This window comes from Neurospora hispaniola, assembly GCF_033458365.1.
Source record: "Neurospora hispaniola strain FGSC 10403 chromosome Unknown B0T23scaffold_4, whole genome shotgun sequence".
In the NCBI taxonomy this organism is placed as follows: Eukaryota; Fungi; Ascomycota; class Sordariomycetes; order Sordariales; family Sordariaceae; genus Neurospora; species Neurospora hispaniola.
In genome coordinates, this window is record NW_026944409.1 from 532,967 (window position 1) to 549,699 (window position 16,733).

The 16,733-nt window shown below is 52.8% G+C and overlaps 6 protein-coding genes across 6 annotated transcripts; 2 read left to right on the top strand and 4 right to left on the bottom strand.

Moving 5' to 3' along the window:
* Positions 1-1,826: 1,826 nt before the first annotated feature.
* On the bottom strand, positions 1,827-4,802 carry B0T23DRAFT_134470 (HET-domain-containing protein). Its single transcript, XM_062832249.1, has 2 exons — positions 4,568-4,802; positions 1,827-4,491 (listed from the first exon to the last, which is right to left on the bottom strand). Exon 2 carries the CDS (start codon positions 4,424-4,426, stop codon positions 1,928-1,930), a length of 2,499 nt encoding a protein of 832 aa, XP_062692591.1. The 5' UTR covers positions 4,427-4,491; positions 4,568-4,802; the 3' UTR covers positions 1,827-1,927.
* Positions 4,803-5,102: 300 nt separating this feature from the next.
* B0T23DRAFT_428436 (histidine phosphatase superfamily) lies at positions 5,103-5,898 on the bottom strand (the record flags this gene model as incomplete). The annotated part of the gene is made up of 2 exons (XM_062840134.1): positions 5,103-5,742; positions 5,831-5,898. The coding sequence occupies 2 exons, from the start codon at positions 5,896-5,898 to the stop codon at positions 5,103-5,105; spliced, it is 708 nt and encodes a 235-aa protein (XP_062692592.1).
* Positions 5,899-6,347: 449 nt separating this feature from the next.
* On the top strand, positions 6,348-8,402 carry B0T23DRAFT_337346 (Catenin-beta-like protein). Its single transcript, XM_062835824.1, has 2 exons — positions 6,348-6,479; positions 6,539-8,402. The coding sequence occupies exons 1-2, from the start codon at positions 6,456-6,458 to the stop codon at positions 8,375-8,377; spliced, it is 1,863 nt and encodes a 620-aa protein (XP_062692593.1). The 5' UTR covers positions 6,348-6,455; the 3' UTR covers positions 8,378-8,402.
* Positions 8,403-8,420: 18 nt separating this feature from the next.
* On the bottom strand, positions 8,421-10,462 carry B0T23DRAFT_379042 (vacuolar ATP synthase subunit G). The gene is made up of 6 exons (XM_062837125.1): positions 10,110-10,462; positions 9,975-10,013; positions 9,645-9,678; positions 9,531-9,539; positions 9,221-9,321; positions 8,421-9,037 (listed from the first exon to the last, which is right to left on the bottom strand). Exons 1-6 carry the CDS (start codon positions 10,110-10,112, stop codon positions 8,876-8,878), a joined length of 348 nt encoding a protein of 115 aa, XP_062692594.1. The 5' UTR covers positions 10,113-10,462; the 3' UTR covers positions 8,421-8,875.
* A 324-nt stretch (positions 10,463-10,786) lies between these two features.
* B0T23DRAFT_428439 (uncharacterized protein) lies at positions 10,787-11,270 on the top strand (the record flags this gene model as incomplete). The annotated part of the gene is made up of 2 exons (XM_062840135.1): positions 10,787-10,882; positions 11,010-11,270. The coding sequence occupies 2 exons, from the start codon at positions 10,787-10,789 to the stop codon at positions 11,268-11,270; spliced, it is 357 nt and encodes a 118-aa protein (XP_062692595.1).
* Positions 11,271-11,786: 516 nt separating this feature from the next.
* Positions 11,787-16,333, bottom strand: B0T23DRAFT_134605 (DNA-directed RNA polymerase II subunit RPB2). Its single transcript, XM_062832250.1, has 2 exons — positions 12,446-16,333; positions 11,787-12,387 (listed from the first exon to the last, which is right to left on the bottom strand). Exons 1-2 carry the CDS (start codon positions 16,144-16,146, stop codon positions 12,225-12,227), a joined length of 3,864 nt encoding a protein of 1,287 aa, XP_062692596.1. The 5' UTR covers positions 16,147-16,333; the 3' UTR covers positions 11,787-12,224.
* Positions 16,334-16,733: the final 400 nt, after the last annotated feature.

Genomic DNA, 16,733 nt, shown 5'->3' on the forward strand with positions numbered 1-16,733 from the left:
TGCGAGGCTCTGCCGTTAGGTAACTTTGGGCATTGCGTTGTCCTTTTGTGAATCCCCCACGTCTCTTTCAGCCTCAACTGGGTGGTAATGGTTTGCGGCTCTAAGATACAGTAATGTGCCCTGTTAATGCTAAGCCCCCTTAATGCAAAAAGCCCCCCTTTTGCTAAAGATTTCGGCTGCCCGCATTCCCTCTGGTGGTGAAGACTGCTAACTGCTAATTGCAATACTGACGGGGGGGATTTGCATTAACAGGGATCTGATTTAGGTGGGCAGGACGAATAGCGGCGGTGCGAGAGGGTCGAAGTGACCCACCTTTAGGGTAGTCGACCCGTAATCTAGTAGCCCCACAGCATATATTGGTCTGTGCACTAGTACCATCCTTTGCAAAAGCCCCCCTTTTGCAAAGAAATCTGGCTGCCGGCATTAGTTGCATTAACAGGGCACATTACTGTATCTCTAAACGCTTTGATGGGTCCGGTGTTTCCTTGGTCGAGTAAACTCAACCGCAATCGGCTTCCTATTGCTGATCCTGAAACCATGAGCGGCAAAGGCCGCAAAGTATTGGTCATGTTGCAACCATGCACCAGGGGCAGCGGATCCTTGGACATACAGTAATGTGCCCTGTAAATGTCAGTCCCCATAAATGCAAAGACCCATTTATTGCTAGACATTTTTGTGCCCGAATTATTTTACTATAGTATGGCCTGCTAACTGCTAAATGCAAGGCAGCCGGCTGGCCGCCCATACAAATTTGCAGTTGACCGGGTACTTAATAGGGGGTTCTTAACCCCTGTCATCCCTATCAGACTATGAGATCCCTTTATTAGAGCTGTCACTGGCTGTCACAAGCCCCCCCGTGCAGCTACCAGTAAGTGCAAGGACCTAGTAACTGCAAGGAAAATGACCTGCCCGGATTAGTTGCATTTACAGGGCACATTACTGTATGTAGGTAGCTCCCTGCACTGCGCACGGGGTTTCACGTTGTCGTCCTCCCGGGCCGCTTTTCCGTTACAGTCAGCTGCAGTGGTGGATGACCAGTGATCCGCCCGGCACTGGATGATCCGCTAGAGAACTAGGGAATTCCATCCTCTAGTGCGCGATGCTACTTTGGCTCGGCTTAGGTAACCTCTTCAAACCCTCCAGAGACGGGATTCCCTCCAACCACCACTGGCCAAGTGTAGAGGAGGTCGAAAGGCGGCCGGGCAGTAGGAGCGGGTCCATTCTGGTATGTAGGAACTCCGCGATAGTCGGTTTTTTCCAGCGTCGGATCAAAGAGATCCCGATATCGGTGAGTCTTGGTTTCAGCCCAATGGCAAGGGAACTGTGAGAGTAAAGGCAGCAGTTGCCTCAGTCACCAGATAATAAATACCCTGGCATGGTTCAGCTGCATCAAAAGCCCCACTATCCGAGCCTCAACCCGTTGTTGCCTGCGCCTTTCTCTTCTTCCATCACAACCCACCATCACCACTTCCAAATGGCGCGCACAAGAAGAACCAGAGAGCCTTCCCCTATCCCATCGGGACATTCGCTGCGACAAACCCTCATACTTGAAATGCAGACAACCTGCCAGCGCAGTGCCCCCCAGAGTCGTCCCCTGTATACGGTGTCGGCCAAGTGCGTACGACGCCATGGAAACTGTAGAGAAGATATCATTGTGAGCATAGGCATGGTAATCTGCCGGTCGTCACTCGAAATGACTCGTCTGTCCAATGAAGTGACAGTGTAGACCACCATCATGATTCAACTGGTTGCGAGTGCGACTCAGAACAACCTCTACCACAACAGCATTGCTCGGTTGGGAGACGATAGAAATGCGTGATGGAAAATCATGGGTTCCTTATACGGCACCTCCTACCCCGTTCGAGCGGCAAATGAGATACAGGATCAAGTACGCATGTGCGGCGGTGAGGTCGTACTCGATCCAAACTCAATGAAGCCTGATCCATTCCCGAGTTTGCCCACGCTCTTTGACTGCTTCGTCCCATCGACTCCGGACGACGTATCCAACAGCGACTCGGGACATTATATGAGGCTTTCCGGGTTGTCGGAACAGCCACATGACGAGCACCATGTCTGGATTGGCATCCACCAAGGCCAGGAACTCCGGGGAGAAGTTGCCTCGCCGGCTATATCTGTTCAGATACACAACGTCTTGAACATGTTCAAGGGAAAAGTCCAGACGACCAAAAGCAAGTAGCTCTACGTTGGTGGCAATGCCCATGTTGGAGGCTGCTGGTAAGAACTCATCAGGGAAGAAGGTCTGTAGCGTCCCGGAGTCGATCCTTATCTCCCCAATAAGCTCATCATTGTCCATGTCTTCCGATGCTTCAAGCGAGGCAAAGATGGAGCAAAAGTGAACTTGACCGGGCGCTTGCAAGGTATGGTCGCGTTCTCGGAGCCGAATTGGAAAGCTGCAGATTGTACCTCTGAAAACCAATTCGGTCTTTTCGGCTATAGCAAGGTCCTGCTGCCAGCGCTCTTTAGGACTGGCTATGCGCCGACGCAAAACCGTTGGAGGATTGTCTCCTGAATCGTGGTGACAAGGCTCCTTCCCTGGTGCTCGAAGCATGTGTTGTGCAACCCTCGCTATTCTTGCGTCTACTTGGAGGTAGGGTATGTACCTTGGCGAAGTCCGCACAGCATCAATAAACCAGTCCAAAGTAAGTTCTATGTTGAGACCGTCCAGTCTCCCGAGAGGATAAGAGATTGGGCCCGTCCACGAAGCCCAAGACCAAGATGGAAAACCTTCACAACGTCGCCTGCTTAGGACACCATATGGTTGCCACATCAGAGCTGCCCCCAAGTAGGACAGGGGAAGGCCAGCGACCGCCATCCCTAGGCTGTCAGCTATGTACATTGTGTACATACCCAGTGATGCCTTCAGGATGTCTTTGTCATGCGTGAAGTTTCTTGTGGAAAGCTTTTCGACCATGGAGACAAAAGTTGCCGAGGCTTTTTGGGCATCGCCTCCAACTTCCATGTCCAAGCCCAAACCTCTGGGGTCTTCATCCCGAAGGTAGCGTTGATATTGCTCAGGCGAAACGCTTTCATCCAGAGGCAGGTCCTCGTTCCAGTTTCCTTGTGCGCAGCTGAAGTACGTCCTCTCTGGAGTGAAGAACATGAACCGGTCAGAGCACGTTATTTCTTGAAGAGTCCATCCTCTTGTTGCCCATGTTGATGATGCGACAACTTCTTTGAACTCGGGTCTGTCTAGGCAGAAGCGTAGGCCTCCAATGGTATGGTACTTGTTCAATAGCTGATTCGGATCTATGTGCAGGATAGAGTGCTGTGCGTTGTCTCCGACGGCGGCAACAATTGTAAGGCTAGCCTGGGCGTAGATGATGTGCATCGATCCTATCTGAGTGACTGTATCCTCAGTGGAGTCTTGTTCAATGCAGAGGCCATCAATCCAGATGTATCGATAGCCTAAGAACTTGGTAACTTCAATGGCATCCAGGATGGTCTGTGGAAGCTTTATGGCGGGATCCCGGAAGGCGTCTTTCTCGCATAGGGTGCTGAGGTTTGGGCTTTGCAGGGTGAAGAACGGATCTCTTCCCCATACATAGCTGAGAGCGACATATTCGACTTGTTGAAGGTTCACATGACCGTTAATACCAGGACTAGTGGGTACTAATCTCATATCGACGACGTCAATCAGCCTGCTCGGGGCCGCCTGCAAAGCTTCTGTATCTGGTATCGCTGACTGATTGCATCTGTCATGGTTTTTGCGGCAGTTTTCGAGACAGCGCTTCATCAGATCCATGTCTCGTGTATCCCGGTCGAGTGGCTTCGGTATCATTAATGTAGCCTCTAGTTTCTGGGCATCGGCCATAATCGTTTGGTAGTCTTCAGGATGCAGAAACAACTGATATTCGTTATCGTCCACGTCTTCGGAGTCCCTCAAAGGAAGCCAGAGTGACATGGCGCCGTAATCACAAACAGCGTCGACGGAAATCTGAAGTATCAGTTCCTCAGGATCGAATATCTCGAAGTCATCCGATAGAGATGAGCTTGAACTGGCCATTGAACTTGTTTTGGAGACGGTGGTACTTTCCAATGACTTGAAAGCTTCCCTGATTGTGTCAATGTTTATGAGCGTGTCCTCGACCAATGGTATTGACCTCATTGCGTGATAGAGATGCCTCTCTTTGGCCCGCAGCATGAGACGAAGGACGAGTGAGCAGAAACTGCACTCGTGGTAGCTGGAAAAGACATGGTCGATGGTTGCAAGTCTTATGTTGCCGGTCGAGTCGCGGGTTCCGGGATGGAAGTCTGACTTGTCGGTTGAGTTGAGTATTTCGTCTAGACGTAGGGTTATGGGATGGCAAGCTTGACAGAGGGTGTTTCGAACCGAAGCAAATATCAGACTGTCCAAAGCAGCGAGGGTGCGCTTGAAGTCTTCGATGCTGAGTTGAGACGTAGACATGGTGGTTGCTCGTCAGCCGTAGGTCGTTGAAGTTTGCTCCGAAGCTTGACGATTCGAGACAATGACTGGAACATGGTTCATGTCAGCTTTCCAATCACTTGGAGAGGATCCATGACATATGTGAGTCGGGCGCTAACCTACCTCTAACTGCTAGCGGGTGCTGACCACTGATGGCAGTGTAACCTCCAGCGCTGGACTGCGTCGCATTCCGCTTCTTCAGCGACCCAAACGGAGCAGCGACATTCATCATTGTGAGATCCTGTAACAGTGCAGCTGGTGATCGTTCTGGTCGTTGATCCCTGCCGCAGAATCTCTCGTCTGCGAACTGATGCTTTGGATTCTGCAATGGGTGTTTTTGCCCTCTTGTAAGGAAGCGGAAAGCCGAAAATCTTAAATTCGTGAGCGCTACCCAGGCATGGCGAATGCGGGGTAACAAGACAACCCAACGCCGACTACCGAGAATGGCAACTTGTGATTCTGTGTAGTTGGAAAATATCAGCCAGGTGTGATATGAGAGGACAGGAGGAATTATTGAAAAGTGGAAGCCAAGTCACCCAAAGCTGTGTGCTGCCAAGACCGGCGGCAGGCATTGCACAATGGAAAGAACTGCATTCAAACTTGAAATCACCTATTCTTTCATCGTCCCTTCCCACTCGCACCTTAGCCCCTTCCACCCTTACGGCAACCCAACACTCAACCCTCCAACCGCAGCCTCGGGCAAATCCCCGCCAAGACCTGCCGGTGTCTCGAAACTCTCCCCCATACCGCCTTTCACGCCCGTGATCTGCTTCAACGTCGGCCTGCCCTCCTTGACCTCCCTCTCCTCAAACTCAAAGATGCGATAATCGGCATTGTTGAACCACCACCCCGTCACTCCCGCCCTCAGGAACCCCGAATGACTGACAGCGACAACAGCCTTGCCGTCCTCCATCTCAGGCCACACCTTGGCCTCAATCTCCTTCAACACGTCCTCTCCTCTTTGCATGATCGACTCCTTGGTGTACCAGTACTTCTTGGCCTTTTCCGAATTGCGGTTCTTTTCCGGCCAGACTTGGTCGACTCTTGAGAAATCTACCTCTGGGAACTCTTTGGAAAGGTCCTCGATGGATGAACCCGTGTCGCAGGGCTTGTCGCTGTTCTCTTGCCAGCCAGCGTTGGCGATGATGGGGATGTTGTGCTCCTTGGCGTAGTTGCCGAAGGAAAGAAGGGCCGTTTCGATGGTTCGGCGCATGGGGGAAACAATGATAAGGCTGACTTGGTACTTATTGGGCACCTCAGTCTTGAAAAAGTGCTCGCGGAGGGAGCCGCATTGTGTCCTGCCGAGCTCCGAGAGACAGGGATCGTGGATGGAATAGTCTCGTGGTAAGAGTTAGCAGGTGGGAACTTGAAAGACAAGAGTGGCACAAGTGAGACTTATTATCGACGTTGTGGAGGGCCTCAGCGTGGCGGACAAGGATGAGTGTTGGTGGCATGTTGACGTTGTGACCGACTTGGTGATGGCTTCAACCGCGATTCAGGGGGAAAGTAAACAAAGGGTCCAAGTGAGTGGGGCCAGTGGCTGGTTGGATGGTGTTTGGCGGTCGGAACCAAGCTTGAGAACCTGATGACTGGATGTGCAGAGGATACAGCAGGTTATAAGCAGAGTGGTCCTCTATCAGCAAGACACTTGTAGTTTCACGTTCCCTTGTGATGATGACTGATGAGGCCGGGAGCTGTCTCACTGCGCCACCCAGTGCGTAACCGTTGGCGATCACCCTCACTGTGGCAGCTCGTTGGCAAGGCGAGACCCACTGTCAAACAGGGCTAAATCCGCTGAAAGCCTGAAACAGCCGCCCGCGATGGAGCAACTGAAAAGGTGGGACCAGCCGTCACCGTCTATCCAATCACAGAAACGAAAAGGACACTGCAGTGACCGCGTTGCCAGCCGCGAGCACAGCAACCGCATCTCCAACTAGAGGTAACTACATCATCATCACCGTGTTTATTTGTTGGACTGTTCAACACAAACACCAGACCATTGGCCATCAAGATGAATGTCGACGAGCTGTTTCAGGTACGTAATCTCTTTTGAGTCCTCTATCACTGACAAGTCCTAATGAAAATTCCCTCCAGAAAGCGGGAGTTCCCAGCAAACGCAAGCTGGATCCCATTCGCGATCCGAACGAAATCTACAAGTCCGCCAAATTATCTTCCAACGGCAGCCGACACGCGCAGGTAGAGGACGGAGACGACATAGAAGCGGGTCCAGCACCACCTCCTGAAGATGGAGAAGATGATGGCGACTACGGTCCCTCAGCACCACCAGTCGAAGATGACGGCGACGATGAAGAAGGTCGATTCTTCGGCGGTGGCATAACCGCCCAGGAGAAGGAGATTCTCGATTTCATGGACAGCAACACCGCCGCCCCAGCCGACGACCTCTTGACAACAGACAAGATTGACCTTTCCTGGCTAAAGAAAACCGCACTCAACTTCGAGAAGCGCATCACGCGCAACGCGGAGCTCCGCGCCCGCCACGAAGACGATCCCTCGAAATTCATCGACTCGGAAGCCGACCTCGACGCCTCCATCAAGGCTCTCTCCATCCTCTCCGAGCACCCAGAACTTTACGCCGACTTTGCCCGTCTCGGCTGCGTTTCCAGCCTTGTCTCCCTCCTCGCCCACGAGAACACCGACATTGCCATTGACGCCGTCGAAATTATCAACGAGCTAACGGACGAAGACGTCGCTGCCTCCGACGAGCAGTTCTCCTCTCTAACCGACGCCCTTCTCGAAGCCGATCTGCTCGGTCTCCTAGTTAGCAACTTCTCCCGCCTAGACGAACAACAAGAAGCCGACCGCACGGGCGTCTACCATGCCCTCTCCATCATCGAAAACCTCTGCTCCCGCCGCGAAACCGCCGACCAAATCGGCAAACACACCGAACTCCTCGAATGGCTGCTCTCCCGCGCCAAAAAGTCCGAATCCCCAATTGTCTCACAAAACAAGCAATACGCCGCCGAAATCCTCGCCATCATGGTCCAATCCTCCCCCGCCAACCGTCGCCGCTTGGCCTCCGACGAGCTAAACGCCGTCGACACCCTCCTGACGCTCATCGCCCCCTACCGCCGCCGCGACCCCGAGCGCGGCTCCTTCGAGGAAGAATACATGGAAAACCTCTTTGAGTGCTTAACCTGCCTAGTCGACGACCCCCTCGGCAAAGCCAAGTTCGTCGAAGCCGAAGGCGTCGAACTCTGCCTGCTCATCCTCTCCTCCGCCGACATCAAAGGAAAGCTTTCCAAGCCCGCCTGCCTACGACTTCTCGACCACGCGGCCTCTTTTTCTTCCGAAGTCTCTCTCAAGATCGTCGAAGCCGGCGGTCTCAAGACCCTCTTCACCCTCTTCATGTCCGGAGACAAGTCGTCAGACAAAGACAACAAGAAGAAGAACAAATCCAAGACAACAACACTATCAAAACAAGACATCGAACACCTCTTGGGTATCTTTGCTTCCATGCTCCGCCATCTACCTGCAGCCACAGCCACAGCCACAGCCACAGCAGACGACTCAACAACCGGCGCAGAACGGATCCGCCTCCTAGCCAAATTCGTTGAAAAGAACTACGCCAAGACATCCAAGCTCATTCGACTTCGTCGCGAGTACGCCGCGCGCGTCAGCCACGTAGACGAAGCCATCAAGGCAGAAGAAAACTTGGACGAGGATGAGGCCTTTTCTCGCAGATTGGACGCCGGGCTTTTCTGTCTACAGACGATTGACGTGATCTTGGCATGGTTGATTGCTGAAGATACGGGATGTCGGGCAAAGATCAGGGAATTGTTGAAGGATCGGGATGAGGACTTTGGGACGCTGGCGAGGACGTTGAGGGAGCAGATGGCGGGGGTGGATGGGGAGACGGAGGAAGGGAGGGATACGGGGGAGATGTTGAAGGCGCTGTTGGAGTTTTTGGAGTAGTTTGTGTCTGAAAAAGGGGGATGGGGGGGTGTAGAAGGGGGGTAATGTTGAATAGGTTGGCTTAACCAAAACAGATCGGTGAAGTGCAGTGGGTAAGTAATGACCAAGTAGCCATAAAGATACCATTGAGCTAGGCTAGGCTCTTTCACACTACCTAGTTGCACTGTTTTTGGCTTTACGAATCTTGACTCTTCGGTATTGGAAGGTATGAATTTTGGCGATTCCCTTGGTCTACTATCAAGGCATGGCCTGGTTCATTTAGAACCCTTAAACGCAGACCACGTAACCACAACCGTAGGATAATAATACCAAGTCACAAACTTAACTTCATAATCTCCGTCTAACAACCTAACATGCCTTCATGACAGAAAAACGGCGCGGCCTCCCCTTTCGTCGTTTACCATAACGGGCCAGCCCAGGCCAATCCAACATCATCACCCCCATCGTCGCCCCATCACCTTCCATTTCTGTTTGTCCAACCAGGTACAGTTACTGCCCTTAGTGAGCAGCCATGGCCTCAGGAGAAGGAGTAAACACGGCATGCAACAAATCCTTAATCACCTGCTCGCGGTTCTTGTTGCCGGCCTCCTTGATCTCGCGAATCCGCGCCTCGGCTTCGCGGTTGGCTTCCTCTTGGGCGGCTTGGTTTCCTTGTGTGTGCTATATTGTATAGATAATGTTTGTTTAGTATGTACGTTTTCCTTGCATTCGTTGATTCGTGTTGTTGGTTTGTAGATGTGGAATAAAAAAAGGGAAAGAAAATGAGAAAGAGATGGGGAAGGGGAGGGGGGGGGGGATAAAAAGAGGATAAGCGGAAGAAGAGACAAAAGGGAGGAAACATACCTCGGCCTCAAACTTCTTGAACTCGGCTTCCTTTTGCGCCTTGTACGCTTCTATTTCCTTCTTGGCTTCGTCGCGCGCTTCGCGGACGCGCTTTGTGCGGTCTGTTCATTTTGTTTTGTTAGCCTACTACCTTGCCGGTCTAGGTCATGATTGACGGTAGTTTAAGCGTCGGTCTGCTGTTTCGTGTTTCCGGCCTCTTGTTGTAACTTGTACCATCGACAGGACCTTATTCACGTCGCGGGTGCAGGAACGTCGAATAATCTTGGGTATCAGTATCGGGTGAGGTTGATGGTCAGGATGCAATACGTACACTCTCTAGCTATACCCCCGAACCGAAAAACCAAACGTTAGCAACTATCATATCAAAACGTATGTTTCCGGCGGATCATCCACAAATGCAATGCAATGGGGAAAGAAGACATACCCTTCTGAACAATCTTGGTAGCTTCCCTCTCAGCCTGTAGAGTAAACACCCAGCAGTGTCAGCCAGTCTGTCATGTCATGTCATGTCATGTCATGTCATATCCCACAGCAGCATTGAACACCCCCCTCCCCCTCCTCCAACACATCCATCTTTTCATGGCCAACTGAAGCTCTAGCTAGGTAGGTTGGCTTTGCAAAGTCCAGTCCCCAAGAAGGAAGCTAGATCAATGGATCATCCGTCCGTGGCAAGGAGTGCGGGGGTCGAATCGTAGGGAAGAGGTGTGGGTGTTGGTGTTGGTGAAGATGGGGACGGGGACGACACGGGACGTACATCGAGAAGGAGCTGGATACCCGCTGACTTTTGGGCCGACTATTTTCAATCACCCACTCCGTTAGCTTTTCGTTGTTCTTTCTTTTGTTGGCGTCGTGTGTGCGGACGACGATGCTATGCTAGCTGGAAACGAACCATGGTGATAGCTGTAGAGGTAGATAGAGGTGGTAGTTGGAGGAGGTACAGGTAGCGGTACTAGTCGCTTCGGAGTTTCGAGGCTGGAACAATGGCGATTAGGAGGTGGAGATAGTATCGGTCGTAGCGAGTCGGATATAGGTATAGATGGTTGGGCTTGTTGTTCGTGATATCGTGATGTTGATGCGGCCGGTCGATGATTCGATGCGATGCGATGGTCGACCTGAGGTCGTCAAGTGGGTTGGCGTGGGCGGGCGGGCGTCGTAGCCCGGTACCTCCCCCGCTAGGCGCGCCTGCACAGCGCTACAGTGGCCGCCCGCAGCCGCTGTCCGTTGTAGCGGGACGGGCACTTTTAAGGTGCAGTTGGCAGCAGAGGCAGCGTGAACAGCTGGGCTCTGATGTCACCTTCCATTGCCTGCCGCCGCCTCTTCGCGGGCAGGGCAGCGGCAGCTGTGACAGCTCTCCGCCAAATTCAGTCGGTGAACAGCGGCAGAATAGTTGCCCGCCCGTTCGTCTCCGTCATCCCGTCGGTGCCGTTCCTCGTCTGATCTTGATCATAGAGGTAGCTTCCATTGCGCCGGTGTAGTTTACAGCTTTCTCTTTTTCGTCACGGGTTTCTTTCTTTCTTTCAGCTGTCCTTTACTTCTCGAGAAAAAAAAAGAAAAAGAAAAGCAACCATGTCCCGCGCCTCCAAGCTCACCCTCCTCGGCACCTCCGCCTTTGCGCTCGGCACCGTCGCCCTGGTGCATTGGCAGCAACAAGCCGAGAAGGAGGTTCGTTTTTGCTTCATTTTTCTTTTTCCTTTCTCCTTTCTCCCCCCTTCCATCAACGTTTCCCCCCCCCCCCCCCGCCCCCCCAGTCCAATACCGTCCTGAACAACACTGACAATGACATAAACAGGCAATGCACGCCGGCGTGATCCGCGACATGGAACAACAACGAATCAAGCGTGAGCGCCAGCTCGATTTCGAAATGCAGCGCGAGCTCGAGAACGAGTACAAGAAACTCCAGACTGTTCGCGATGTGACAGATCAGATGGACCCGGTACCTGCGAAACCCAGTAGTGCACTAGCAGAAGGACTGCCGAAGCCGAGTGCTGCGGCGGCTAGTATACCTGTTGGAGGGACCATTGGGACAGGGACAGGGACGGGAGAAAAATGAGGAGGGGTGGTTGCTGAGAGGGAAAGGAGAAAGTGAGAAAAAAGCAAGAGAAAGAGAAGGGAGCTACAACGATGGTCCGCTCGTTGACTACAAGCTAGCGAGGGGGGAGGTTCCGACAAAGCGGACCTAAAGTGAGGACAGTGAGGTACAGCTGGGCTACCTCTAGAGAGTCAAGAAGACGAGCAGAAACGCCGCTTCTCCTTTCTAGCTAGCGAGCGGTACCCTTTCCGAAGACCAAGGGGTACGCTTGTCAGCGTACGGATAGCCAGATGGTGCGGTTATCCTCCTGGCTCTGTCTGGTAGACCGACGTGCTCAATATGTCGGTCTTGTCTGTTTATGGGGCTGAGCTCGGCGGCTTCCTTCAGGCGGAAGTCTGCGGCTCGACACCTTGAGGGACAGCGGTCATAAACTGTATAACACTTGTATCATTACATCTCTGCTCGAAAGCAGATTGGCGTCTTGTATTTATTATTGTATTGCACATCCATAAGGAATTGTTTCGAGGTTACTTAATGTGTATGTGCCTCCAACGTCAAGTTTCCGGGCACACCATAATAGTGATAATTTGATAAGTGTATACTAAGTAGTAACTTTGCGCGTGAAAACTGAACCACTCCCCCCTCCCCTCGCAAATGCGCACAGAGACAGCCTGAATACTTTGCGAAACTCGCTTGCAAATTGCAATCTTCAATAATCAAACGCCAGAACGACCATTTCTATGCAACTTTTTGTGTCTCTCTTTGTCGTCTTTCTTCTTTCCTCATTCCTTCCGTCTCCTTTGGATCCCACACAGCACATCTACGAGCCCCAGCATGTAGAGAAAGAACCGCTTCTTTTTTTGCCAGTGCCTATAAATGCCATGCCATGTACAAGGACCATGATAAGAAAAAACCGTGATATTATAACCGAGCCTTTCCGCACCAACCAACCCCCCCGGGAACCCACAACTACCCTTAACGAACCGAGATGCCGGACCTGCTCGTGAACAAGCGCGAGGCAATGTTCATCGACATGAGCTCCTGGAACAGAAGCTTGGCCGCATAGGGCATGTGGACCTGGGCGATCTTGGTCTTGTTCTTGCAAGGACGGCATTCGAACGATTGCTTGGTGAGGTTTCTGCAGACAAGTTGTTAGCATCATATGGGTCCATCAAAAGAAAAGAGGAAGAACATACGCAATGGGAGTCATGAGACCGCAAATCTCGCAAATGTGCACTCTGAAAGCATCCGAGACCTCGAACAATCTCTCCTTCAAGAATGCAGCGGCACCGTGAGCAATCATACAGTCACGTTCCATTTCACCGAAACGGAGACCACCGTCTCTGGCACGACCTTCGACGGGCTGACGAGTCATGATCTGCACCGGACCACGAGCACGAGCGTGGATCTTGTCGTCCACCATATGCCTCAAACGCTGGTAGTAGGTAGGACCGAAGAACACCTGGGCGCGAAGCTTCTTGCCGGTATGGCCGTGGTACATGATCTCAAAGCCACGGGACTGGTAGCCGTGCTCGCGGAGGAGGTTGGAGACGGAATCGACGGTAACATCCGTGAAGGGGGTGGCATCACCCTCCATGCCCTTGAGCGCACCAACCTTGGACAGCAGACACTCGATCAAATGGGCAATTGTCATACGAGAAGGAATGGCATGAGGGTTGATGATAATATCAGGCGTGATACCCTCGGCGGTAAACGGCATGTCCTCTTGACGGTAAGTGACACCAATGGTACCCTTTTGACCGTGACGAGACGCGAACTTATCACCAATCTGGGGAATCTTTGTCGTACGAACCCTCACCTTTACGTAGCGCAAACCATCCTGGTTGGTTGTAAAGGCCACTGAATCGACGATACCACTCTCCGTGCTGCGCAGCGGCGTGGACGCATCACGCTTGACATGCTGAGCCGTGCGCTGGCCAAGTTCTTGGTTATCGGGGTTGATGGGAGATGTCTTGCCGATGATGATATCATCACCGGTGACTCTTATGCCAGGAGCAATGATACCATCATTTTCGAGCTTGTCGTACGTGCCGTGCTTGGGCCGCAGAGTGTTACTCCGATCTGGCTTCTCAAACTGCTCCACGATGTTGATGCCGACACGCTTCTCGCAATCCGTGTAGGAACGGAAGAAAAGACTGCGGAAGATACCACGATCGATACTGCTCTGGTTCATAATGACGGAATCTTCCTGGTTGTAACCAGAGTAACAAGCGATGGCAACGATGGCGTTCTGACCGGCAGGAAGCTCACGGAACTTGAGATATTCCATAGAGCGGGTGGTCGCCAAAGGTTTTTGAGGGTAGTAAAGAATGTTGGCCATGGTATCCATACGTCGGGAGTAGTTGGTAAGGAAGAAACCCATAGCTTGCTTACCCATGGCAGACTGGTAAGTGTTTCTGGGCGACTGGTTGTGATCGGGGAAAGGAATGATACTGGCGCAGATACCGAGAAGCATACTGGGGTGAATCTCGCAGTGCGTGTACATGTGTGTTGTCGGGTTGAATTTTGTCTTGATACGGCTATTGCCACGGTTGGCAGCGTCGTCCTCAAACTCGCGACCCTTGAACTTGTGCTGACGGTAAGTGTCCAGATCTTCTGGCGTCATGCAGATCATGGCTGTCTCTTCCTCCTCGGCGTCAAGGTATTCGATAGCACCAGACTCGAGCAGGCCTTGCCAGCCAAAGTAGTCCTCATGGTATTTGCCAAGCTCCTTATCCTGCTCAAGGCGCCTGATATGCTCCTTGGTAAGGATGAGCTGACCCTTTTCGACACCGGATTCGCTGTTGTCTTCTTGCTCGACAACAAACAACGGCCTCATGACTCTACCGGCATCCGAGAAAATCTTGAACTCTCTGTCACGAATGTCGCGAACCAGCGAAACCTCGAACGAAATGATGTTCTTGCGTCTGAGGTTCTGGACAAGAGTGACGAGATGCTTGGGATCTTGATGGACACCAACCCAGGTACCGTTGACGAACACCTTGGTGGCGTTGGGATACCGCAAAGGCTCGTACTCCTCCAACACTTCCATGTTTCGGGCAATCATGAACTCGATGATGGGATCGGCCAGCGTACCCACCGAGACGAAGCACATCAGAGACAAGTTCTTGACCAAACCGCAAGCCTGGCCTTCTGGCGTTTCTGCTGGGCAGACCAAGCCCCAATGTGTGTTGTGCAGCTGACGAGGCTTGGCGAGCTTACCGTCACGACCAATGGGCGTGTTTGTACGACGCAAATGCGACAGGGTCGAGGAGAATGTGTATCTGTTCAAGACCTGGGACACACCAGCAGTCGAGGACATGGCCTTCTTCTGGTCACCCCAGTTACCAGTGGCAAGCGAGTACTTGAGACCGTTGGTAAGAGTGGAGGCCTTGATACCCAGGGCCAGGGAGAAGTGCTTGTTGGTATCAACGCAGCGCTTCATGTAGCCCATGAGATCCTGAGTGAGGCGTCTCACGATGCCACGGAAAAGCTTGGCCAGCAGAGGACCAGCCAAGTCAAGGCGCTTCTTACCAAAGTGATCACGATCATCGGTATCTCTGCGGCCAAGGACACACTGGAGCAGCTTGTGGACCATGTAGCCAAGGAAGAAGGCCTTTCTGGTTTCGCAACCTTCAGCCTGAGAAATATGGGGTAACAGCTCCTTCTGAAGCATCTCCTTAGCAGCCTTGATACGGCCGTTACGGTTTATTCCGGTGCTGCCGTTACCACGCTTGCCAATGTAATCCAAGGCGACCTCACGATCCTGGATGCAGAAGGCCTCCTCGATGCAGGGACGAAGGGCTTCGAGCATTTGACTGTCGCGGCGGTCGTAGCAGATGTGGTTGAGAATATCCTCATCGGAAACAACTCCCAAAGCACGGAACACAATGGCAAGAGAGACCTCCTCCTTGACGTAGGGCAGGGTGACGCTCACGGTGTTGGCCAAGCGACCCTTGTTCTGGTCAGCCTTGGTGTGCAGCCTCATCTGGAGGGAGGAAATAAGACGGGAACCCTTCTCGAGAGCACTGCGGATCTCGGCCTGGTACGAGACGCTGCCACCAGGAGGCTTCTTGAAGACCTGGACAATGTTGGCGGCAGAGCGCTCTTGGGCGATCAAAACCTTTTCACTACCGTTGATGATAAAGTAGCCACCCTGGTCGTAGGGACACTCGTTGAGGGTGAACAAGGACTCGTCGTCCTCCATGTAAAGGTGGCAAATCTTGGACTTGACCATGATAGGGATCTTGCCAAGGAAGAGATATCCCTTGAGGTTTTCCGGGTTAATCTTGTCGTCCTTGGGTGGTTCTGGTGGCGCACTCTCCTCCTCGATCCAGCGCAGAGCAGTCGGGTGCTCGCCAGTGCGGGCCATGTGGTCGTGCTCGTCATCGGTCAGCTGGTTGAGGGGCTTCTTTTCGCTGACGGCGATACGGGCGCGCTTGGTGACCTTGCAGTAGATGGGAGCCGAGTAGGTCAGGTTGCGGTCACGGCATTCGTACGGGAGAAGACTGATAGTCTCGCCCGTGGCTTCGGTGAGGGTCGGCCTGGAAATGATGATCTCTCCGAAATGAACGTCGTATCTGCGCAAAATGATCTCTCTGCCCTCGTCGTCGCCTGGGCTTGGGTGGTCCAAGGTAAGATCGGCATACTCGTCTATTAGAGATTGCACTGTGTCTGTTGTGAACTCATTGAAAGAATCGATCTGCTGGGACACGAGGCCCTTGAGGTCGAAGTAGGAGGAGATGACCTCCCACGAATCCTCGGGCGTGATGGCGTTGGGGTCGGAACCGTCATCCTCGTCGTCGAAAGTGGAGAGGTTCTCGTAGTTGTCATCATTGTCGTATGTGTCTCCATAGCCGCCATAGCTCTGGCTGCCGTCCTTTGCGTAGGCGGCCATCTTGCAAATCAGCAAGGCGAGCGGTGCAGGTGGTTTGGTGAACGGGAGAGAGGGTGGTTGTCGAGCGGGCTGAGGGCTGGCTGAACAAGTAATCGATAAATCGTGAATGGATGGATGGTAGATGGCGGACCGTGAGTGGTGGCGGTCGGTGGCGGGGTATGTGAATGAAATATCCGACCGGGAATCGGCAGGCACTGGACTAGGCGGTAACGCGACGACAGCGTCTGGTCTGGCTGCTGTTGGGGTATCCGGAGTCGATTAAAAAGAAGATAACGGTCGGTCGAGTGCGGAAAGCAAAATGGGTATCGCGGCTCGGGTTAGCCGGCGGTGGTGGTAGATGGCCGAGGATCACTCAGTCGCCCATCTACAGCTCGTCACTTTTTCGGATTTTCCTTTGTCGATGTCGGAACGCGACGTTGCACACTCTTTGCCGCTTCAAAGAGATGCAAATGAACGGATGAAGTCGATCGATGCCGACTCGTTCGAGAACGGATGCAGCGCAACAGAAACGTCGACGGCGGCTGCAGGGAGTGGCGGGGTGAGAGGACAACACGCGCGGAGGAGGTCGCGATGTTGGTTGAGGAGGT

Coding starts and splice junctions, on each gene's coding strand:
- B0T23DRAFT_134470 (XM_062832249.1), bottom strand. CDS start 4,426: ATGTCTACGTCTCAACTCAGCATCGAAGACTTCAAGCGCACCCTCGCT.
- B0T23DRAFT_337346 (XM_062835824.1), top strand. CDS start 6,456: ATGAATGTCGACGAGCTGTTTCAG. Junction 6,480..6,538: donor ATGTCGACGAGCTGTTTCAG/GTACGTAATCTC, acceptor AATTCCCTCCAG/AAAGCGGGAGTTCCCAGCAA.
- B0T23DRAFT_379042 (XM_062837125.1), bottom strand. Junction 9,679..9,974: donor GTATCCAGCTCCTTCTCGAT/GTACGTCCCGTG, acceptor TTTACTCTACAG/GCTGAGAGGGAAGCTACCAA. Junction 9,038..9,220: donor TCAAGAAGTTTGAGGCCGAG/GTATGTTTCCTC, acceptor TATACAATATAG/CACACACAAGGAAACCAAGC.
- B0T23DRAFT_134605 (XM_062832250.1), bottom strand. CDS start 16,146: ATGGCCGCCTACGCAAAGGACGGCAGCCAGAGCTATGGCGGCTATGGA. Junction 12,388..12,445: donor GGTCTCATGACTCCCATTGC/GTATGTTCTTCC, acceptor ACTTGTCTGCAG/AAACCTCACCAAGCAATCGT.